The 25787-nt window shown below is 44.2% G+C and overlaps 1 protein-coding gene across 1 annotated transcript in view; it reads right to left on the bottom strand.

Annotated features, from left to right (window-relative positions):
- Positions 1 to 25787, bottom strand: part of LOC137383977 (major facilitator superfamily domain-containing protein 4A-like) — a 71730-nt gene that overhangs the window by 17389 nt on the left and 28554 nt on the right. The window contains exons 3-4 of the mRNA XM_068057473.1: positions 15133 to 15375; positions 11557 to 11716 (exon numbers count right to left, since the gene is read on the bottom strand). Of these exons, the coding sequence (XP_067913574.1) occupies positions 11557 to 11716; positions 15133 to 15375 (403 nt within the window). The remainder of the gene's footprint in view (positions 1 to 11556; positions 11717 to 15132; positions 15376 to 25787) is intronic.

The raw sequence follows: 25787 nt of genomic DNA, 5'->3' as shown, positions 1-25787 counted from the left end.
TCGCTCAGTGGGTAACACTCTCACCTCTGAGGTAGAAGGTCTTGGGTTCAAGTCCCACCCAGAGACTTAATCATGAAGCTCTAGGTTGACACTGCAGTGCAGTACTGAGGGAGTGCTGCACTGACAGAGATGCAGTCTTTTGGGTCTGACGTTGAACTGAGGCCCTGTCTGGCCTCTCAGGTGATTGTAAAAGATCCCATGGCACTACATCGAAGAAGAGCAGAGGAGTTATTCCTAATGTCCAGGCCAATATTCATTCCTCAAACAGCAGCACCAAAACAATTATCTGGCCATTGTCACATCGCTGTTTGTGGGAGCTTGCTGTGTACAAATTGGCTGCTGCATTTCCTACATTACAACAGTGACTACACTTCACACTTATGGTTGTGAAAGGTGCTGTATAAATGCATGTTTTTCTTTTAAGCTTCATGTCCTTAGCCTCATTAGAATTCAGTTTGACAAGGATGTGTTGGAGCCCAGCCAAAGCATTTAACAATATTAGCAACACAACATCCTTAAACCTCCCTCCCCTGCGAGCTCTACCGATGAGATGGACTAGAGCAGCAATAGGGTTCCCAACTCTGGTTGAATGTATTCCTGGAGGTTGTAGGCCTATCCCACCCCAGAAACTTGAGCACAAAATTGATGCTGACACACGCAGGACTGAGGGAGTGCTGCACTGTCGGAGGTGCTGTCTCCAGAATGAGACGTTAAACCGAAGCCCCGTCAGCTCGCTCAGGTGGACATAAAAGATCCCATGACACTATTTTGAAGAAGAACAGGGGAGTTATCTCCAGTGTCCTGGCCACTATATATCCCTCGATCAGCATCACAAAGACAGATTATTTGTTCATTATCATATTGTTGGAGCTTGCTGTGCACAAATTGGCTGCTGTATTTCCCACATTACAACAGTGACTACACCTCAAAAGTACTTCATTGGCTGTAAAGCTCTTTGGGATGTCCTGAGGTCGTTAAGGGTGCTATATAAATGCAAGTCTTTCTTTTTCCTGGATACATTGCTGATACAAGGATATTTATGGTGAGTTAATTCCAGAAGTATCAAGATTTTAGAGTATCAAAACGCAATCGAGATGCAACGATCGATGAACTGTGATCCCACTTAAAAACAAGACCTTTGCTAAACTGCGTTCGAAATCTGAAGAAATGCATGTTTCTTCAGCTATGATTAGTACAGAAAGTGGTGACCTGTTTGCAGTTTATGTTTTGCAATCACTGGATAAACTGGTTTCAAACAGCTTGACTGCGAGTGACACCATTTCAAACAGATTCAGGATCTAACTATCCGGTTGTAGAATCGTAGAATGATGCAGCACAGAAGGAGGCCATTCAGCCCATCATGCTCGTGCTGGATCTTTGGAAGAGCTATCCAATTGGTCCCACATCTACCTGCTCTGTCCCAATGATCCTGTAATTGCCTCCCCCATCTGCAGCTCACCACCACCTTCTCAAGGGCAATTAGGGATGGGCAATAAATGCTGGCCTGGCCAGCGACGCCCACATCCCATGAATGAATAAAAAACAGCTGGTAGTCATGTCACTGCTCTCTATGGACTAAACAATGCAAGAGCAAGATCTAAACCTTCACGAGAGGTTGGGTAGTAACATTAATGGGCCTGCATATTATTTGTTGCAAAATATTTGTTAATCAAAGACACTAGCACCTCATCATTCCAGTCGCTATCACACCCTGTTTACTGTAAACAGGTTCCATTATATCTCTACCCTATCCACAGTCTCACTCTATCTCCCTTCTTCAATATAGTACTCTTCTCCCTCCTCTCCTTAAGGATTACCCTCCTGTCAAGTGCCTTCAGGTGTTTTACTATGCTAAGGGCACTATATAAATGCAAGTTGTTGTTGTTGTATATCTATGCTAACAGTCTCCCAATATCTCATCTGCGTAGCCTTTTTACATGCAAACCTAGACTCTGTCAGCACACTAGTAATCATAACGAAAGAACAGACTTGCAATGATATAGCACCTTTCACATCCTTAGGACATCTCAAAGTGCTTCACAGTCAATGAAGTAATTTCAAAGTGTCATCGCTATTGTAAAGCAGGAAACTCAGCAGCCAATTCATACACAGCAAGATCCCAGAAACATCAATCTGATACATGACCAGATAACCTATTATGATTATGTTGTTTGAGGGATAAATATTGGCCTGAATAATATTCTTGTTCTCTGTAAAATAGTGTCATTGGATCTTTTTCCATCCTAGCAGGCAGATAAGGCTTTAGTTTAATGTCTCAGCCAAAAGACAGTGCAGCATTCCCTCAGTACTGTACAGAACAGTCAGCCTAGACTGTGTTCAAGTCTTCGGAGTGGGTCCTCCAACCACAACCTTCTGACCCAGACGTGAGAGAGTTAGCAACTAAGCCAAAATCGATACTTTGAAAAATTGCATTAAGTAGCAGTGCAGTTATGCATTTAGGTCCGTTTTTCTTAAACACACTGCTGACATTCCCTCAGGTGCCAAAAAGGTCAAAATAATAGGTTGCATTCAGCTGCTGAGCAACTGCAGATTTACTCATCTGGTGCAATTGGCAACATCCACTGTTTAAAGGCTGGGCCGACAAGTTACAAGTCCATACAGGTGCAACAGGTTACGTAAACCTCACACCTGTTGGCACGGAACACAACAGACTGCATTCCACAATGGGCCTTTAGTCAATTGCCCTTTATACATGTCCAAAATGTCCTTCTCATTGTAAAACAGCATTCCTCTTTCCTATGTTTTGAATAAAGAAAGAATTTGCATTTATATAGCAACCTTGCACAACGTCAGAACATCCCAAAGTTTACAATGAAGTAATTGAGAAATGTAGTCACTGTTGTAATGCAAAATCAATTCTGGGCCGTTACATCATGAGCTGCGTCTCTGCGAATGTATTTTAGACTATTCAGCCCATCATCTACCCACTCCCACTTTTCTCTATCCTGTCTCTCTCTTCTCTCTCTCTCTCTCTCTCTCTTGGGCCTCCTTATCTAGAGAGACAATGGGTAAGCGCCTGGAGGTGGTCAGTGGTTTGTGAAGCAGCGCTTGGAGTGGCTATAAAGTCCAATTCTAGAGTGACAGACTCTTCCACAGGCGCTGCAGATAAAACTGGTTGCCGGGGCTGTTACACAGTTGGCTCTCCCCTTGCGCTTCTGTCTTTTTACCTGCCAACTGCTAAGTCTGTTCAACTCACCACACTTTAACCCCACCTTTATGGCTGTCCGTCAGCTCCGGCGATCACTGGCAACTGACTACCACGACTTGTGATCAATGTCACAGGACTTCATGCCGCATTTGCAGACGTCTTTAAATCAGAGACATTGACGGCCGGTGGGTCTGATAGCAGTGACGAGCTCGCTGTACAATGTGCACTTGGGGATCCTGCCATCTTCCATGTGGCTCACATGGCCAAGCCATCTCAAGCGCCGCTGGCTCAGTAGGGTGTATATGCTGGGGATGTTGGCCGCCTCGAGGACTTCTGTGTTGGAGATACGGTCCTGCCACCTGATGCCAAGTATTCTCCGGAGGCAGCGAAGATGGAATGAATTGAGACGTTGCTCTTGGCTGACATACGTCATCCAGGCCTCGCTGCCATAGAGCAAGGCACTGAGGACACAGGCTTGATACACTCGGACTTTTGTGTTCCGTGTCAGTGTGCCATTTTCCCACACTCTCTTGGCCAGTCTGGACATAGCAGTGGAAGCCTTTCCCATGCGCTTGTTGATTTCTGCATCAAGAGACAGGTTACTGGTGATAGTTGAGCCTAGGTAGGTGAGCTCTTGAACCACTTCCAGAGCGTGGTCGCCAATATTGATGGATGGACCATTTCTGACATCCTGTCCCATGATGTTTGTTTTCCTGTGGCTGATGGTTAGGCCAAATTCGTTGCACTCCCACTTTTCTCTCTCCTGTCACTTCATCATTTTAAGCCATTCATTAGTTCAGATTCCAGGCTTGTATCATCCTGAGTTAAGACTACTAACGTCATCCTCGAGGTAGAAATGTAGATCCTCGGGATCTGGCTCACAGACCCTACAAGCCAATTCAGTGGCAGGACAGGCACTCCAATATCAGTGTCCTCTCTCAGGCCAACATCCCCAGCATCGAGACACTGGTCATGGCTAGTCAGTTACGCTGGGCAGGCCACATTGTCTGCATGTCTGACACAAGACTACCAAAACAAGCTTTCTACTCCGTAACGGCAAGAGGTTACCAGGAGGGCAGAGGAAACGCTACAAGGATGTTCTTAAAGCCTCTCTGAAAAAATATGACATCTCCACCGATTCGTGGGAATCTTTTGCCCGAGACCACTCAAAATGGAGAAGAAAGATTTGTGAAGGTGCCAGCCAGTTTGAACAACATCGACATGCTCAGGCAGTGACCAAGTGCAAACAGCGGAAGGAGCATTTGGAAATTCGAACATTCCATTCACTCGCCTCACCGAATGCCACCTGCCCCACCTGTGACAGAGTGTGCGGATCCAGAATTGAACTATTCAGGTACCTAAGGACCCACAACCCTAGAGTGGAAGAAATTCCTGCTCATCTCTGTCTTAACTGGGTAACCCCTTATTTTGAAACTGTGCCGACTAATTCCAGATTTCCCCACAAGGGATAAGCATATTCTCAGCATCTACCCTGTCAAGTCCCCTCGGAATCTTATATATTTCAAGAGGATCACCTCTCATTCTCCGAAACTCCAATGAGTATAGGCCCAACCAGCTCAACCTTTGCTATAAGACAAACCCTTCACCTCACAAATCAAACTAGTGAACCTTCTCTGAACTGCCTCCAAAGCAAGTATATCTCTCCTTAAATAAGATCAACAAAACAGTACTTTAGGTGTGGTCTCACCAATGCCCTATACAGTTGTAGCAAGACTTCCCTACTTTTATACACCATCCCCCTTACAATAAAGGCCCTCCGGTCAGCTCACTGCTTCAACTAGATCAGAAATTAACTGCTGGAGGAAAAATTGATTGTGAATTATGGTTGCAAACCTTGCCACATGTCCTAGGTCACATGTAAATTGCTGCTATTTAAATATAACATATGGTCTCCAGCTATTTACACAACATGTCTGCCGTGTTTTGCAAACAAGTTTCAAGATTATCAACCTCCTTCACACTTCCTTATGCATCAAAGAGTGGGGACACCATCCAATTCCAGTCTTATCAGTACTTACAATACCAGAATTGGAGAGGAAATGCTAATTCAGATCAGGTACACAGGGTCTGGTGCAAGGTTCAACAGTTTCTTAGATGGCATCACTTTCCTCTCTGCATCTGTAGGTCAGAGGTTCATGTCCCAGTCCAGCATGTAAATCAGGCTGATAGTACTGAGGGAGTGCTGTACTGTCAGAGCTGCTGTCTTTTGGATGAGAAGTTAAACTGAGGCCCCATCTGCCCTCTCAGGTGGACGTAAAAGATCCGATAGTATGATTTTGAAGAAGAACAGGGGAGTTCTCCCAGGTGTCCTGGCCAATGTTTGTCCCCCAGCCAACATCACTGAAACAGATGGTTTGGTGATTATCATGTCGCTGTTTGTGGGAGCTTGCTGTGTGCAAATTGGCTGCCATGTTTCCTACATTACAACAGTGACTACACTTCATTGGCTGTAAAGCACTTCGGAATGTCCTAAGGTTGTGAAAGGCGGTACAAAAATGCAAATCTTTCTTTAATGTGCACATTCCGATTATGCAAGGAGCCATTTTAACACAAATGGGAGGTGCAATACTTTCTCCCTCCCTGGAATGTGTGTTGCACATGCTTTGGTTCCAATGTTTCTTGAAGAACATTTATTGTTGCTCAGTTTTTTTCAGGGTAAATACACTTGCCAGGGTTGAAAGCAACCTGTACAGATCCAAAGCCCTGGGTGGACTGAGCAGGAGTAGCAAATGCAGGCACTACATTGGCGACAGATTCTTCTGCTCCTCTATCTGGGCTAATTGTGTTGACTCGACACAACTAGTACAGAAAAATTAGGAGAGGAGAAGCACACATCTGTAAGGAATCCCAGCCCATTTTAAACCCTCTCCTGGTTAACATTTATCTCTCAACCACCAGTAAAAAGAGATCACCTGCTCATTTATCTCATTCCTGTTTGAAGGAGCTTGCTGTGTGTGAATTGGCTGTTGCTTTTTCCTACATTACAACAGTAATGAAAGTGCTTCATTGGCTGTAAAGCATCTTTGAAGTTGTGAAAGGTGCGATATAAATGCAAGTTATTTCTTTCTTTCATCCATTTTAATTAGAGCCATAGAGTCATTAATGGCATGGAAGGCAGCCATTCGGCCCATCAAATCCATGCTGGCTCTCCATGGAGCTATCCATTCAGTCCCGCTCGATCCCTGTAGCCCTGCATGTTTATTGCCTTCAAGTGGCCATCCAATTTCCTCTTGATGTCATTGTCTCCGCTTCCACCACCCTTGTGGGCAGCGAGTTCCAGGTCATTACCACCTGCTGACAAAAAAGTTCTTCTTCATATTCCCCCTGCATCTCTTGCCCACAACCTTCATTCGTTGCCCTCTAGTCCTTTTTCCATTAGTTAATTGACAATTAACAAATGGAAAATCAGGAGGGACTCCATCAGGGCCAGGAACATCTCCCCACTGGATTTTCCTGCAGCTGCTGTGCCCAGGCTTTTTAAATGCCCAGCAGCAAAAACAGAAACGTCTGTTTCTTTACTAGCTGAGTTAAGAAGGGTATTGAAGAAAGATTCAGCAAGTATTCCAGCTCCTGATCGCTATTTTTGCTGCTGTACAGTGAAAGTGTGCAGACACTGAATGAGAGAAGGACTGAGTCTGGCAATGGTGAACCCTGTGGCTGAACAGCTACTGACAAGACACAGTGTAGGCTCTACAGGTGAAGAGCTGCCATTTATGTAAAAAAGAAAAAAGAAAGACTTGCATTTATATAGTGATCTACTGCCAATGAAGTACTCTTTGAAGTGCTGTCACTGCTGAATTGTAGAAAAAACATGACAGCAAGTGCACGCACAGCAAGCTCCCACAAACAGCCATGTGATAATGACCAGACAATCTGTTTTTGTGATGTTGGTTGAGGGATGAATATTGGCCAGGAAATTCCTCTGCTCTTTTTTGATGTAGTGCCACAGGATCTTCGACATCCACCTGAGAGGGCAGTCAGGAGCTTGGTTTAACATCTCATCTGAAAGATGGCACCTCTGGCAGTGCAGCACTCCCTCAGTACTGAACTAGAGTGACAGACCAGAGTTTTGTGCTCAAGCCTTTGGAGTGGGGCTTGAACCCACAACCTTGTGACTCAGGCAAGAGCGTTACCAACTGGGCCGTGCCCGGCAAAGTGAACCCACACTGTAGCAAACCTTTCAGAAGAGAGAAGAAAATCAGAGTGGGTGAGAGGGAAGGAAGAGATTAAAAAGAGGTTTAATGTCTAGGGTACAATTAACTTCTATTACTTTCAACTTTCAGAAGTTTCAAAGATTATAGGGCTAAAATGTATCTAACAAACTACAAGGAAGAGGGTTGTAATTTGCGCTGGTAATAGGCCAGTAAGTGTACCATTGAACAAGATGACTGCCTAATAGGAACTTGAAGTTCAGCCCATTGATTTAACAGCCGTAATTAGTGTGTTATAAGATAACTGGTTCACAGCTTTTGTTGGCACTGATTGACCACTCCGAATGCAAACAATATTTAAGTTCTCATCTTTAGGCGTCTATCGTACATTGTGTTCCACAGTAGTGATGGCAACAGTCAACCTCGCACTCACAAGCTGATAGCTGGGTGTGAGAGTGGTGTGGACTGACTGGGGGGCGATTCTGACTACGATAGAACAGGTGATAGCAAGTCTGCAGCCCCGTATTACATCTCTTCCCATTTCTTATTTCCATTGGATTAATTAGGAGAGAGGGAGGAAATAAAAGATTTATGAGAATAGTTTCAGGGTTGAGGGCCTTCTGCTATGTGGATAGATTACAGAAGCTGGGGTTGTTCTCTTTAAAGAGAGGGTTGAGAGGAGACTTGATAGAGGTGTTCAAAATCATGAGGGATCTAGACAATGTAGGTAGAGAGAAACTGTTCTCATTGGCGGAAGGGTCGAGAACCAGAGGACACTGATTTAAAGTGATTGGCAAAAGATCTAAAGGTAATATAAGGAAAAACTTTTTTTATATAGCACGTAGTTGGGATCGGGATTGCACTGCCTGAGTGTGTGGTGGAGGCAGATTCAATCATGGCTTGCAAAAGGGAATTGAATAAGTGCCTGAAGAGAAAAAGTTTGCAGGGCTACGGGGAGAGGGCAGGGGAGTGGGACTAGCTAAAGTGCTCTTGCAGAGAGTCAGCAGAGGCTTAATGGACTGAATGGTCTCATTTTGTGCTGTAACCATTCTATGATTCGATGAAAATAGAGTTGCTGAATAGCTATCACTTTATTACACAAACGTACATAATCAAAATCTTCCTTTTTGGTGTTTTCTGCTTTCTGGGTGTAGTTAACCTAGTTCATCTCTCTCTCTTTGTCTCACATAATTAAACAAAATAGCCTGCATTTATATGGCACCTTTCACTATCTTGGGACACTCCAAAGCACTTTACAGTCAATGAAGTACTTTTGAAGTGTAGTCAATGTTATGATGCAGGAAACACAGCAACCAATTTGCGCACAGCAAGCTCCCACAAGCAGCAATGAGGTAATGACCAAATTAACTGTATTTTTGATGTTGGTTGAAGGTTTGGCCAGCACTGGGGAAAAAATAGTGTAAGGGCATCTTAGAGGGCAAACGGGTTTACATAAGCTTTCTTGTTCAGTTTTATCTTCCCCTGTATGCCTCTAGATAACCAGGGGGCTCCAGATTTGGCAGTACCACCTTTTTTCTTTGTGGGGACATGTCTACACTGTGCCTGCAGAATCTCGCTTTTGAATGCCTCCTACTGATTTGCCACTGATTTTCCTTCAAGTAGTTGTATCCAGTCCACTTTCGCCAGATCACCTCTCAGCTTTGTAAAATTTGCCTTCCCTCAATGTAGAACGTTTACTCCTGTTCTATCCTTGTCCTTTTCCATAATAATGCTAAATCTAACTGTATTCTGGTCACTATCTCCAACTGTTACATCATCCACTTGCCCAGCTTCAATTCCTAAGACTAAATCTAGAATTACGCCCCTCTCGTTGGGCTCGTTATGTGCTGGCTAAAAAAGCCCTCATGAATGCAGTTCAAGAATTTTGTGTCCTCTGTGCCCTTCAAACTGTTTGTCTCCCAGTTGATATTAGGGTAGTTGAAATCCCCAACTATTATTGCCCTATTGTTTTTGCACTCAGAAATTTGCCTCCACACCTGTTCTTCTATCTCCATCTCACTATTTGGGAGTCTACCGTACACTACTAGTAGTGTGGCTGCCCCTTTTTTATTTCTGTGCTTCACCCATATGGCCTCATTTGATGATTCATTTAGCATATCATCCCTCCTCACAGCTGTAATTGATTCTTTAATCACTTTAATCAATAATGCTACACCCCCTCTTTTTTTTTTATCCCCCTCTATCCTGCGTGAAAACTCTATATCCAGGGATGTTGAGCTGCCATTTTTGCTCCTTTTTAAGCCAGCTTTCTGTCATAGCTATGATATCGTGTTGCCATGTGTCTATCTGTGCCCTCAGCTCATCAGCTTTATTTGCTATACTCCTTGCATTTAAATAAATACTTTTTAACACTGCCAAATTCCTGCGCTGCACACTTTTTAACCTTGGCTTCCTCTGCCTTTCAGAGTTACTCACTAATTTTCTGTCTCCCGTTCCCTGCCCTGAATTTGTCCTATCTGAAACTGCCCTCTGGTTCCCATCCCCCTGCCAATCTAGTTTAAACCATCCCCAACAGCACCAGCAATCCTTCCTGCAGGGATATTCAGACCATTCCTGTTCAGGTGTGGACCGTCCAGCTTGTACAGGTCCCACCTTCCCCAGAAGGTCATTTAAGTTTATCTACTAAGTATGAGCTGGGGTACCAGTGGTCGGTAGGTGGTTGCCCGTTTGATCATTTTGTTTAGAACCATTTTTCTTGCATTTATTTGACTTCCAATTTTAGTGCAGCAAATAAATAATTCGAGGCCAATGCCCCAGAAATCTGAAGCCATCTCTCCTGCACCATTTCTCCAGCTACGCATTCGTCTGGTGTATTCTATTTCTATTCTCACTAGCACGTGACCTTGGGTATAATCCAAAGATTACTACCTTTGAGGTCCTGCTTGCTAATCTCTTTCCTAACTCCCTAAACTCAGCCTGCAGGACCTCATCCCTTGTTTTACCTTTATCGTTGGTACCAATGTGGACCACGACCTCTGGCTGTGCACCCTTGCCCTCCAGAATGCCATGTAGCACTTGGCGATATCCATGACCCTTGTACCAGGGAGGCAATATACCATCCTGGAATCATGTCTGCGACCACAGAACCGCCTGTCTGTTCCCCTAACTATAGAATCCCCTACCGCTATTACTCTCCTGTCTTTTCTTCTCCCTCCCTACACAGCTGAGCATCCCATGGTGCTGTTGACAAGACTGTCATTGCATTCTCCAGAGGAACCCTCACTCCCATCAGTAGAGGATACAAAAAACATTCCAGCAATAGCTGTAAATCAGGAGGGCGAAAGAAGAGAGGAACTTGGTGAAATTACAATCAGCAGGGAAGCGGTATTGACCAAACTGATGGAGCTTTGGGCTGACAAGTCCCCGTGACATGATGGGCTTCATCCTAGGGTCTTAAAAGAGGTGGCTGATGAGGTAGTAGATGTGTTGGTGTTAATTTTTCAAAATTTGCTAGATTCTAGAAAGGTTCCATCAGACTGGAAAGTAGCAAATATAACCCCTCTATTCAAGAAGGGGGGGGGGGGGTGGGGAAGGCAGAAAGCAGGCAACTATAGGCCAGTTATCTTGACCTCTGTCGTGGGGAAGGTGTTGGAATCGATCATTAAGGAGGATATAGCTGCGCACTTAGAAAAACTCAAGGTAATCGGGAATAGTCAGCATGGCTTTGTGAAAGGAAAATCATGGGTGGCACAGTGGCGCAGTGGTTAGCACCGCAGCCTCACAGCTCCAGCAACCCGGGTTCAATTCTGGATACTGCCTGTGCGGAGTTTGCAAGTTCTCCCTGTGACTGCGTGGGTTTCCGCCGGGTGCTCTGGTTACCTCCCACAGCCAAAGACTTGCAGGTTGATAGGTAAATTAGCCATTGTAAATTACCCCTAGTTTAGGTAGGTGGTAGTAGAATGGTAGGGAATATGGGATTAATGTAGGATTAGCGTAAATGGGTGGTTGTTGGTCAGCACAGACTCGGTGGGCTGAAGGGCCTGTTTCAGTGTTGTATCTCTCTATCTCTATGACCTTTAACAGTGCAGCACTCCCTCAGTACTGCCCTAGTAGTGTCAGCCTGGATTATGTGCTCAAGCCACTGAAGTGGCTGACACACTCACATGCACACTTGAGAAGATAGATACACCTGCACACATACATTTTACCCTGTGTTGACATTGTTTCACTTCTTCAGATGTAAACTTTACCCACCTTTAGCATGTAGCGTTCTCTCCTGTCCTGATGATAAACTGTCCAACTGCATGTCAGGGGTCAATTCCTCGGCTGGTAAGAGTGGCACACTTTTCTTACCACAACAGCCCCCCACTCCCTGTTTACACATCAGGAAAAGTACAGCCACAGGCACTGGCAGCTGCAGAGGAAAAGAAATGGATTAAAAGGAAACAAAAGGCACCATTAACTCCCTTCAATGAACTGGAGGTAACATATGTCATCTGTAATGAGCCATACAGACCAGACATCCACCCTGGTGCAGCACTGGCGCATAGAAGTCCTAGGTTCAGACCTCCTTCTGTATGCTTCACTTTCGCTTAGGGCACCTAAGACAAAGAATCTTTAAGCGGATAGCTCTTTCAAAGAGCCAGCACAGGCACGATGGGTCAAATGGCCTCCTTCTGTGCTGTTTGATTCTGTGACGAGGTTTTATTTGAGCTATTGTTACATCTCCTGATCACTATCCTGTGACTGCATTCAGAGGGCTGTGACGCCCCACTAGAGTGGCCACATGGATGAGATATCTCATGGGTACAGCAGTGATGGTCACTCCCGTAAATGGCCTGAACATCTTACGTTTAGGAGTGTACCCACACTGCACAATATTTCATTATACGATAGTGTAATATGTGAGAGGGTTTTGGGGGGTGGGGGGTGGTGGTGAGTGCAGTGGCGGCAATAGGACCCTCGTGATCTGAACTGGAGATTGTGTCTTTTACAAGTGCTCGCATGTACCCGTCTGCTTAATCACTCCTTATGGGAGATTTGTCACTCTGTGTGGAGAGTGGGAAGGATAGAGCAAATTATTGGCTAATAGCCTGCTGGTATCATACAACATGACTACACCTGTGACTGCCTCACAATGGGGTGAATTTTAACCCCTAAAAATTAGACGGGTGAGAAGCTAAAATTTGAAAAATCTCAAACCTGCCTCCAACATACCCACTTCCTGGTTGAGTGGAGGTGGGACAGGGCCAGGCAGCCAACCCACTCCCAGAAAGCAAGTTGGCAATTTAATTACTTTAATGAGGCTGGGAACCTCACATTTAAGTTTATTTATTTAGAGATACAGCACTGAAATAGGCCCTTTGGCCCACCAAGTCTGTGCCAAGCAACAACCACCCACTTATACTAATCCTACATTAATCCCAAATTCCCTACTACATCCCCATTCTCCTACCAACACTAGGGGCAATTTACAGTGGCCAATTTACCTATCAACCTGCAAGTCTTTGGCTGTGGGAGGAAACCGAAGCACCCAACGTAAACCCACACAGTCACAGGGAGAACTCGCAAAGTCCACACAGGCAGAACCCAGAACTTAAGCCGGGTTGCTGGCGTTGTGAGGCTGCAGTGCTAACCACCGCACCACTGTGCCAGCTGTGCTTTGCGTGTTGGGTTTCTCAGACCTTGGGAACTCCACCAGCTCAAGGGACGCGAGGCCAGCTTCGGGGAGAAGGTAAGTGCCTTCTCTGCAGCACCTGTGGAAGAGCCTGTCACTCTAGAATTGGCCTTTATAGCCACTCCAGGCGCTGCTTCACAAACCACTGACCACCTCCAGGCACGTATCCATTGTCTCTCGAGATAAGGAGGCCAAAGAAAAAACAAATTGTATGATTGTGAGTCCCGCTGGGTCAGGTACAGATTGTCTGGTAATTTATTCATTTGATGTTTGTGGTAGCTTGCTGTGTGCAAATTGGCTGCCAAGTTTCCTGCCTAACGACAGTAACTGCACTTCAAAATCACATGCAAAGCCCTTTGGACATTAGAGGTGCTACAAATTCCTTTGATTTTCTTTTTATTAGACATCAGTGGAAGCACCTTGATCACAAAACTTTCTGTCCAAAGTTTCTTACTGAGCAGGACTACGATTTGTAAGGGGTTTCACCACATTTCATGGGAACAGAGGAACAGGGGGAGGACATTCAGCCCCTTGGCCCTGCATTCTAATCTGCATTCTAATTCCATCTATCTTTGGTTTTTATGCCTCGACAAAATAGTCTGTTGATCTCAGTCCTGAAAATGTCAATTGATCCAGGATTTTATTCATTTCTGGGCAGTTTCAAATCGTGTTTACTGCAAATCAAATCCTCCAGTGCAATTGGAAATACCACAAGGGGTCCATGTGTCTTTGTATCGTCTGAGCAAGTAGTTAAAATTGGGGCAGCGACTCATGCCCTCCGATTGCTTCCCATGGGATGTAATTTTAGCCTGTCCTTTTCTTTTCTTACAAGCGAGTGGGATACCCCCTGGGAGACATCTTTTAATATGCAGATCAGGCTCTGATGATGTCATCAAGACCGGACTACAATTTTAACCATAGGTCTATGATGCACAAACTGAGCCTCGATTGCATTTTCAGCTTGGAGCTTGTTGTACCCTTACAGATGAGCTCCACAGCTGAGAGACTGAAACAGGCTCCAGAAAAGGCGAGTTTGAAGTAATTGTTTGTTTTTGTCTGGAGGAGCGGGAGTGTTTCTCTGGGAACCCCTTAAAAACAATGCAGGGCTGGGCTTGCCCCCATCCCCCCCCCGGCCCCCCCCCCCCCTTGGCCTCACCTATACCACTCTGTTCCTCACCCTCATCTGTAAGGGTACAACAAGAACCTAACCTCAGTGCCCATGTCTTGTCTACATTCCTGTGGGTAAAAGCTGGGTAGCTGCCTTGTGATACCCAATTAGCACCCACATCTTGCCAGCCTGCTTGAAATCAGGGGGCATGGGTATGGGCGCACTTCATGGCTTGGAAGCCTAACTTTAAAATCACTCCACTGTCTAGATTTACACATGAAAAATGGACGCATCCTATGAGCAGTGGAAAATGATCGGCACCTGGGAATTTCTACCTCGTGGGAGTTGGTGGCTTTGAAGGGATAAGGGGAGCAGGTTGCAAAGTGGAGTCGTGGCTTAAGATCAGCCATGACGTTGAATGGCGGAGCAAGGTCGAGGGATCATATGGCCAACTCCCACTCCTATTTCTTATGAAGCAAAAGCACAGGCTTAGAGATAACAAGGTCTATAAAATAAAGGGCTGGATAGCATCCCTATTGACAGATTATTCCATTTTAACAGATTGGGGGGGATCAGGGACATGAGTTTAAACTGTGTAAAAGTAGGAATAGACTGGGTGTTAGGCGGTTCTTCTTTTCCCTGAGAATAGTGAGCCTCCGGTGCTTGCGGGGTGGGGGTGAGGCACTGACTTCCTGCCTTTAAGAGGGAGTGGGACCAGTTCCTGATTAGGACACAAAACTTAACATATAGAAAGCGTCTTTATGGTTAATACTTGGTCCCTGTGATCTCCTTGACTAGTTTCCATCACCTGAGGGGATCAAAGAGGAATTTTCCAGACGAATTCTTTCCCCTAATGGACCCTGGGCTTTTTCTGGTTTTTTTTTGCCACTCCAAGGACTGCAGGTCAGGTGACGGGGAATAGTGAGGGGTGGGGGATGGGAGATGCCATCATGGTATATGTGGCAGGCTTAATGGAGCAGTTGGTCTTTTCCTGCCTGTCATATTCATATGCTCCTAACACCTTATTTCATGATATTTTACTCACATTGATCAGGGCCATGATCCAGAAGGCATAGGACACTTGTGAGATGACGAGCCCATCAGTCGGCAGAACAAATTTGGTCTCGTTTACGAGATGGTGCGGCACCAGGGTTTTTCGAATATGCGTCAAGTCAGACATCGTCCCGTTCGCAGTGAGGTTGTTCTGAATGCAGTTTGTTTCAGAAAGGAAGGGATCTGCTATCATTGGGCTAAGGAATGCGCCGAAACCAACGCAGAAATGGAGAACCTGTGAGCAAAGAGAAAAGGAGGCCATCATGCCAAGTGTAAGAAATGAATGTCTAATAACCCGATAAAATCTTAAGAAGCGAATTGCATCTTATAGAAATAGTTCTCCCTCTTTCTTGTTCTGTAGCAGGCAGCCAGGATAGTGAAGGCCTGCTTTCTCTGCCAAGGACATGACTCTAGCACAAGCTCTGAAACAAAACATGCCTAAAGATGGTAAGATGGAGCCTCATACCCTCTCTAGAAATGTATCTGTCAGAAGTTTACAAATGGCGCCTAGCACTAGATATGGTGAAATGTGATTTCGGGGGCAGAGTTTTGGGCATGGGAGGCATTTACTTTTAGTACCTATCCCTTGATGATTGGGCAATTTTTGGGAAGGTGGTGGCGTAGTGGTATTATCACTGGACTAGTAACCCAGAGACCCAGGGTATTTCTCTGGGGAAAACCATCTTCAGCTGCTTCAATCATAAGGTCAGAAGTGGGGATGTTCGCGGATGATTGCACAATGTTCAGCACCATTCGTGACTCCTCAGATATTGAAGCAGTCCGTGTAGAAATGCAGCAAGACCTGGACAATATCCAGGCTTGGGCTGATAAGTGGCAAGTAACATTCGTGCCACACAAATGTCAGGCAATGACCATCTCCAACAAGAGAGAATCTAACCATCTCCCCTTGACATTCAACAGCATTACCATCACTGAATCCCCCACTATCAACATCCGAGGGGCTACCATTGACCAGAAACTGAACTGGAGTAGCCATATAAATACCGTGGCTACAAGAGCAGGTCACAGGCTAGGAATCTTGAGGCGAGTAACTCACCTCCTGACTCCCCAAAGCCTGTCCACCATCTACAAGGCACAAGTCAGGAGTGTGATGGAATACTCTCCACTTACCTGGATGGGTGCAGCTCCAACAACACTCAAGAAGCTCGACACCATCTAGGACAAAGCTGCCCGCTTGATTGGCACCCCATCTACAAACATTCACTCCCTCCACCACTGACGCACAGTGGCAGCAGTGTGTACCATCTACAAGATGCACTGCAGCAATGCACCAAGGCTCCTTAGACAGCACCTTCCAAACCCACAACCTCTACCAACTAGAAGGACAAGGGCAGCAAATACATGGGAACACCACCACCTGCAAGTTCCCGTCCATGTCACACACCATCCTGACTTGGAACTATATCACCGTTCCTTCACTGTCGCTCGGTCAAAATCCTGGAACTCCCTTCCTAACACTGTGGGTAAACCTACCCCAAATGGACTGCAGCGGTTCAAGAAGGCAGCTCACCACCACCTTCTCAAGGGCAATTAGGGATGGGCAATAAATGCTGGCCTGGCCAGCGTCGCCCACATCCCATGAATGAATAAAAAAAAAAAATTGGAATCAAGCAAGTAATTGGCATAGGGTAAACCAACAGCACCAAGAAATAAAGTATATAAACAGGTGCTCAGGAGGGAATTCTTCAGTCTTTGGGCAGAAGGAGAACTTCCCAAAGCTCGGCTTCGGCCGAGTGTTAGGCTTTGGCCTCACACTTTGGTCGCTCGAGAAGACTGAGGACCCCAAGAACAGAAGAAACCACCAATACCTCACCTGCATCATCCATCAGGGAGACGGCCAACATTGTTCTATCCCACTGCATGGTTTGTGATTGGTAATTCATTCAATCTGTTACGGGTCGTATGCCTTTTCTATTTAGCTTATGCATCATCATAATTAAACTGCTGTTTCTTAATATACATTATGTTTAAACTGTTGCTTCTTAATAAACTACTTTAAAAACTACCTATGTCTTCAACTCTAACCCCTCTTCTTTGGGTATCTGTGACTCGCACCTGAATCTTACAGTGGTGTCAGGAGTGGGATTCACAGTGGTCGGAATCATAGCCTTGAGTTGTGAGAAACAGCAGCTTAGTTAAATCCATGTGAGTATTACTGAGACTGGTAAAAAAAAACATCAGGAGAGTTTCGGTTAAGTAAAGACAGAAGTACAATGATATTTCACAGGGGGCAGTTGACAGATATACTGGCAGAGAAAACAGGCGAAAGATATCATGAGAATTTTAGAGGAGTACAATGGGGATTGGGAGTGCATTCTCGGTAGGCTCTCTGAGGATGTTCAGAAACACAAACTTAAATTAAAAGGGCCCACAACAAAAGTTAAATCTGCCGTGAGAAAAAAAAATTCTATGTCAGCTTCACTGTTCTCTGCACAGAACTAAAAGTCGTTTAACCCTTTTGTGAGAAACTTAAAGCATGTTTTGGTTTTGAACCAGTATTTCGAAATTGCACAAAAGTATGAAAGTGTGAATGTGAGTCTGTTTATTTCCATTTAAGATTGCGCACCCAAAATTGGAAAAATATAAAAACTGAATTACATTTTCAAATAAAGATGCTGGGTGAGGGGTTTCATTTTTATTTGGATAAGTTAGTTTTGTAACTGTAAAAAGGCACTGAACAGTTTGTTTTGTAAGCGATAAGCTTCATACGAACATACGAATTAGGAGCAGGAGTAGGCCACTCGGCCCTTCGTGCCTGCTCACCATTCAATAAGGTCATGGCTGAACTGATTACTCCACATTTCCACCTACCCCTGATAACCTTTCACTCCCTTGCTTATCAAGAATCTATCTACCTCTGCCTTAAAAATATTCAGACTCTGCTTCCACCGCCTTTTGAGGAAGAGAATTCCAAAGACTCAGGACCCTCTGAGAGAAAACATTTCTCCTCATCTCTGTCTTAAATGGGCGACCCTTTATTTTTAAACAGTGACCCCTGTTCTCCCACAAGGAAAAACATCCTTTCCACATCCACCCTGTCAAGACTCCTCAGGATCTTATATGTTTCAATCAAGTTGCCTCTTACTCTTCTAAATTCAGGCAGATACAAGCCTAGCCTGTCCAATCTTTCCTCGTAAGACAGCCCGCCCATTCCAGGTATTAGTCTAGTAAACCTTCTCTGCACTGCCTCCAACACATTTACATCCGTCCTTAAATAAGGAGACCAGTACCGTACACAGTGCAGTGGTCTCACCAATGCCCTTCAGCCTTGAAGCCCTGAAGATGATGGGCAGAAATCTAATTTGAAGTTTTTAAAGCACTTTGCTTTTATTGGACTATTGTTTTAAAAATAAAACTGCTATTGCTTTTCTTTTGCAGTTTAAAGACATGTCTTACTGACTGTTTTTCCAAATGGGGTTAACAGCAAACATCAAGAATTGAAAATGCCCCCTTTTCTACACCTTCAGTGTCGCAGTGTTATCTTTAACTCTTTTTGCTGTAAGAATGCTGAAGGTTTTATTCAACAGTGAGAACTAAATTTAAGTTTTATTTTTCTTCAGTTTTATTACAGTCATTTGGAAAGGCGCCTGAAGAATGAACAAGGAAAAATTGTGTAATTCCTAAGGATTCAAAAAAAATTGTGCAAGTTTAAAAAGGGCTTCAGACTTGGGAAAACATTTTAAAATGGTGTTTGGTTCGTCTTCAATTGCAAAACAATTATGTAAAGAGACACAATTGCCAGCACCTGAGAAGGTTTTGCTCCGCCCCTTTATAAACAAGCAGAGAAGTTAACGTTAACTCTGCTTCTCTTTCCACAGATGCTGCCAGACCTGCTGAGTGGTTCCAGCATTTCTTGTTTTTATTTCAGATTTCCAGCATCCGCAGTATTTTGCTTTTATATTAGAGAAGTTAACTCTTTCTGCTGACAGCTTTTCTTTTCATTCCATTCACCATGCAACATTTGTATTGCTGAGTGCAAATTTATATATTGGACATTATTAAATTTGAAGTTTTTAAATTGACAGATATAATGAGACAAAGTAACCCAATGGGCTTTGGGACAGAGCCACAATGGATTCTTTTTTTAAACAGATGACAATGGTTTCCAGGGCACGAGTACGGATACCGCAGCAAGAGATCTTGCAGTTTTTTTAAAGAAGAACTTAAGAACTTATCTGCAGACCTGAAATGTCACAGCATGGTGACAAGTTGGACTAAAGGCTTTGCCTTTCAAAGTCTTGGCCTTAATATATTCAGGTCGTTTGTTATCTTCTGAGACAAAGTGCTTGAGAAGGAGAGATGTAGATGTTAAATCTAAACTCACTGCAAATACTTCTGTCCTTAATGTAAAACACCATGCAAAACCACCAAGCCAGGGGGTACTAATTTCTGAGATTTGAATAGACAAAATAGATTGATATAAGTAGTCATTTGAAGTACTCAAAGGGAAATTTAAGGGGATAATCAAATTTTCTTTAAAAAAAGCTAATGAAGAGCAGTCTAGGTGGTTCCTGAGTAGCAAAAAAACAGGTTTCTTTTGAGGAGAAACAAATTTGGGATAATTGTAAAACAAAATGTTAGGCGCAAGACAAACAGAATGTGTTAATACCTGGAATCAAGTGGGAATGTTTGATTTCGGTTTTAAAGATATTACAATAATATTGTATTGGACTATATAGTTCCTCCGGGGCTCATGAATGTGACAGAATGGTAAATAATTGGATGTGTAAAACTGGATGAGAGCAACTGAGGTTAAGAGATAGAGACAGAAAAAAATGGGACTTGGAAAAATCACCCTTGTAATTGATAGCTTTCTCTTGGAGATGTCTGTGTCCTTGCCTATGATTTTTAAAGAAAACTATATTTAAATAGTCTGGCCACTACCTGAGATATTGGGATCATGCAGGGGAAGCTAAGCAAAGGTCTTCAGACAGACACTACCGCTCCCCCCCCAACCCCCACCCCCACCCCCCCTTGATCTTTTGAAAACTTCACCTGAAAGTCCAAGAATGGCTGGCGGAGGATGGAACATATGGCATGATATTGGGATACAGGTGTAAGTGTGCAACTTTGATCTGTTACACGTGAAGCAACTAACATGCAGAAATGCATGGTGAACCTGCACTGAAGAACATTTCTCAGACATGCTCAGCTTGACAACAGGACAACATTGACTGGTTAATGTGGCTAATAGAGTGAGACAACATTTTAAATCATCAAGGCATTGACACATACCCCATAAAGAAACAGACTTAAAAATACTCACGATAGAATTATACCTGTCAGAGAGAGTAAGATTGTTGGCATAGTATAGAAATAGCTTCACTTAACGTAAAGAAGGATATGGAAACTGGATTAAAACAATTGAGGGCTAGGTCTAATACTTGGCAAGAAGTATTCACAAAATGGATACAGTTAAAAGAAAAGCTGGAGAATCTTTCAGTCCATGCAGCATCTTTTGTTTGACCCTTACGTATTTATGACATGCCAATCATTTAGAATTGAGTGAGATGATCCGCAGTGGCGAGCGCCAATCTGAGTCGATAGTGGTCATATTTTACTGGAAAGGTTTATACATTTATTCTTGGTGGTAGCTCAGAAATAGCTAGCTTAATCAGGGCCAGTTGTGAAAAGTCAATAAGGATATTTCCTTCTCAAGGTGGGAGATCTGTAAGAAATGGCTGTCTAATAACTTTATAAAATCTTAAGAAGCTAATTGCATCTTACAGAAATAGTTCTCTCTCGCTTATTGAGAAAGATACTGTAGCAAGCAGCCAGGACAGTGTAGACCTGTTAACTCTGCCAAGGTGATGACTAGCACAAACATTGAAACAAGACATGCCTACTGATGGTAAGATGGAGCCTTGTACCCTCTCTAGACATGTCATAGTGAGATACAGCACTGAAACAGGCTCTTCGGCCCACTGAGTCTGTGCTGACCATCAAGCACCCATTTATACTAATCCTACATTAATCCCATGTCCCGTACCACATCCCCACAATTCTCCTACCACCTACCTACACTAGGGGCAATTTACAATGGCCAATTTACCTATCAACCTACAAGTCTTTGGCTGTGGGAGAAAACTGGAGCACCCGGCAGAAACCCATGCAGTCACAGGGAGAACTTGCAAACTCTGCACAGGTAGTACCCAGAACTGAACCCAGGTTGCTGGAGCTGTGAGGCTGCGGTGCTAACCACTGCACCACCCCTGTATCTGATATGTATCTGGCAGAAGCTTACAAATGGATATGATGAAAGGCGACTTCTGGGGGCAGAATGATGGGCATGGGAGGCGTTTACTTTTAGTACCTGTCCTTTGATGATTGGGCAATTGGCATCGGACAAGTGACTGACATAGTGTAAACCACTAGCCCCAAGAAATGAAGTACATAAACAGGTGCTCAGGAGGGAAATCTTCAGTCTTCTTTGGACAGAAGGAGAACTTCCCAAAGCTCGGCTTCGGTCGAGTGTTAGGCTTTGGCCTAAGAAGAAGACTGAGGATCCCAAGGACCAAAGAGACCACCAGCACCTCGTTTTGCCTCATCCATCAGGGAGACTGCCAACACCCTTCTATCCCACTGTATGATCTGGGATCGGTAATCCATTCAACCTATTATGTCTTATCTGTTTATCTACCTTATGCATCATCATATTTAAACTGCTGCTTCTTAATATACATTATGTTTAAACTGTTTCTTCTCAATAAACTAATTTAGAAACCACCTATGAATTCAACCCCCCCTCCTTTGGGTATCTGTGACTCCCGAACCTAAATCTTACACAAGTCAAAGGTTCCCATCCATCAATCAATTAAAAAAGGAAAGCACCTTGATATCAAGAGGACATCTTAAAGTATCAAGAAATACACACCATTTGTGCCTTGTCCAACAGGTATGCTCTTTGTCTCTATGTCAGTGATTTTGCAACAATCAGAAAGTCAAAAGTAGGGAGATGAACAGTATATAAATCCACCTATCAGACTTCTGTGCCTCACCTTGTTTACATTGCAGTCTTTCTGCTCAGTAGAGGGTTAATTTTTTCTAAAATAAAACAAATCTGACCATAAAATTGAATGCACATGTTCAACATTGAGAAACTTGCTGCAAGGTGTAGTGTTAAATAATTAACCTACGATGAATAAATGGGTGAGTTGGATTTATTTCTTTTTATTCAAAATATCAAGACCTTTGAATTGAGTTCTGCTTTGATTGGAATCAAGCAATCAACAAAAGCATGAAGAAAGAACGTATATATAATAATATAGCCCAAATTCAGGTCTATACATTGGACTTTACTGTTGTACATGCGTTCAAGTCTTCAGAAGAAGGAATTTTCCTCCACACAAGATCAGGTGGCAGGTTGTTCAACCTTGCCCGTCTAAGAGCGAAGACCAAAGTACGGAAAGTCCTCATCGGGGAACTCCTCTTTGCTGACGATGCTGCTTTAACATCTCACACTGAAGAGTGTCTGCAGAGTCTCATCGACAGGTTTGTGGCTGCCTGCAATGAATTTGGCCTAACCATCAGCCTCAAGAAAATGAACATCATGGGGCAGAATGTCAGAAATGTTCCATCCATCAATATCAGCGACCACGCTCTGGAAGTGGTTCAAGAGTTCACCTACCTCGGCTCAACTATCACCAGTAACCTGTCTCTTGATGCAGAAATCAACAAGCGCATGGGAAAGGCTTCCACTGCTATGTCCAGACTGGCCAAGAGAGTGTGGGAAAATGGCACACTGACACGGAACACAAAAGTCCGCGTGTATCAAGCCTGTGTCCTCAGTACCTTTCTCTTTGGCAGCGAGGCCTGGACAACGTATGTCAGCCAAGAGCGACGTCTCAATTCATTCCATCTTCGCTGCCTCCGGAGAATCCTTGGCATCAGGTGGCAGGTCCGCATCTCCAACACAGAAGTCCTCGAGGCGGCCAACATCCCCAGCATATACACCCTACTGAGCCAGCGGCGCCTGAGATGGTTTGGCCATGTGAGCCGCATGGAAGACAGCAGGATCCCCAAAGACACATTGTACAGCGAGCTCGTCACTGGTATCAGACCCACCCGCCATCCATGTCTCCGCTTTAAAGACGTCTACAAACGCGACATGAAGTCCCGTGACATTGACCACAAGTTGTGGGAATCAGTTGCCAGCGATCGCCAGAGCTGGCGGGCAGCCACAAAGGCGGTGCTAAAGTGTGGCGAGTCGAAGAGACTTAGCAGTTGGCAGGAAAAAAGACAGAAGCCAACTGCGAAACAGCCCCAACAACCAATTTTATCTGCAGCACCTGTGGAAGAGTCTGTCACTCTAGAATTGGCCTTTATAGCCACTCCAGGCGCTGCTTCACAAACCACTGACCACCTCCAGGCGCTTACCCATTGTCTCTCGAGACAAGGAGGCCAAAGAAGAAGAAGAAGATATAATCAAACAGTTTGTCTTGGCTGAGGGGTGAAGTGAAATTCAGATCTATTACTGGCTCCTGTTACTGCTATTAAAATGATCCATTCACAATCGCTATTATTAGTTCTAAATAAACTGCCAGCTCTAAAGGATTTGACATGCAACAGAGGCAGGTTTGAATTAATTTATGTGTCCTCTAGAACCTACAATGAAAGTTAAACGCACCTCCTCTACTTCCATCTAGAGTGGTCCAGGCTTATACACAAACTATAATTTACCACTATTCCTTCCCATAGATTACATCTTCTTCTTCTTCTTCTTTGGCCTCCTTGTCTCGAGAGGCAATGGGTAAGCGCCTAGATGTGGTCAGTGGTTTGTGAAGCAGCGCCTGGAGTAGCTATAAAGGCCAATTCTAGAGTGACAGACTCTTCTACAGGCACTGCAGATAAAATTGGTTGTCGGGGGCTGTTACACAATACACAGAGAGATTTATCTCTCTGACTGTTATTCCAAAGAGCTTAGGGACTCCCAGCCAACAATATTACAAATTTAGAATTCTCCTTCATTAGTCCCTCTATGGACTTGATCCCGACCCCCCCTCCCAACGCCCCCATCACTGAACATCCTCCAGCCCTACAAAATCCGAGATCTCTGCTCTCCTTCAATTATGGCCTCTTGTGCATCCCTACTTTTGATCGCCTTGCCTGTGGTAGCCATGCCTTTAGCTGCCTCGGCCCTAAGCTTTGGGTTTCCCTCCCTAAATCTCTCCAACTCCCTCTCCTCCTTTAAGAAATTCCTTACAACTATCTCTTTGCCCAAGCTTTTGGTCACCGTAATAACATTTCCTTATAGGGCTTGGTGTCAGCTTTTGGTTGGTAACACTCCTGTGAAGCACCTTGGGGCATTTGTACTATGTTAAAGGCAGTATATAAATGCAAGTTGTTGTTGTATGCTTTTTTGGATAATTGAACAAAGCATAATTAGAGTTGGATGGGTAGCCCCTTATTTCTGCTGACCGTAAATATTCTTATCAAGTCATGTGACATCAGCCAAGGGGAGACAGAACTGTAAACACACCATCGTTCCTGAACGGGCAACATTGGTAAGGGCACACATCAATGGCTGAAGCCCGCAGGAGCTTCATAAAAATATAGTGATGCACAAGTGGTCCAACTGTGCTTTCTGCATCATTTTCCCACCATCACACCAAGTCAGCACATTCATTATATATAAAACAGGTGATGAGGGCTGGTGGACATAGAACTGCATATGACAGGAAGAAGCAGATTCACGCAACAGCTTTTAGGTCATTCTGGCATTTAAAAAAAAAATTTCCACTTAGTTTCTCATGCATTGTTGTGCCAATTGAGTAACTTTCTTCTTTCCTGTCACCACCATTACTGGCACTCAGTTGGTAACACTCTTGCCTTTGAGTCACAGGGTCATGTGTTCAAGTCTGATTCTGGAAACTTGAACACACATCAATGCAGTGCTGATTAATTAGGTCAAACCAAAGCAATTGGCCAACGGTTTCGGCGTGTGTGCTGGTTTGTATCGCTCCCTCAATCAACACTGCTAAATGCTGATTAACTGCTTGGTCTCTCTGGGATCCTGCTGTGCTCACAATAGACACAACAATTGTTTACATAGCACTCTTCAAGTAGTTCATTGCATATGGAACACTTTGGGAGATTTGGTGTGATATATATATACCCCAGTTGTAGGGCCCCTTTAAAATTATAATAGCTTGATTGTGAAAAGGGTATGGATGGAACGTCTCCGCTATTTACAATGAAAAGTTGCTATCTATTTCCATACTTGGTTGAAGATGATATGAGTACATACACAGTGGGCTTAACAGGGCAGATGCAGAGAGGCTCTTTCTCCTGGCTGGAGAGTCTAGAACATGGGGTCATTGTCTCAGGATAAGGGGATTGGCCATTTAGGACTGAGTTGAGGAGAAATTACCGCACTCACAGAGTTGTGAATCTTTGGAATTCTATACTCCAGAGAGCTGTGAATGCTCAGTCGTTGAGTCTAGTCAAGATGAAACAGATTTTTGGGTATGTAGGGAATCAAGGGATATGGGAAAACGACGGGAAAGTGGAGCTGAAGTAGGAGATCAGCCCTCAACTTAATGAATGATAGAGCAAGCTCCATGGGTATAGCTGACTCCTGTTCCTATTTTTTTAGGTTATGCTTGTGATTCTAGAGGATGAGGATCT

Source organism: Heterodontus francisci, chromosome 25, assembly GCF_036365525.1.
Source record: "Heterodontus francisci isolate sHetFra1 chromosome 25, sHetFra1.hap1, whole genome shotgun sequence".
Taxonomy (NCBI): Eukaryota; Metazoa; Chordata; class Chondrichthyes; order Heterodontiformes; family Heterodontidae; genus Heterodontus; species Heterodontus francisci.
The sequence above is the reverse complement of the archived record's forward strand: the minus strand, read 5'-3'. Positions and strand labels throughout refer to the sequence as shown.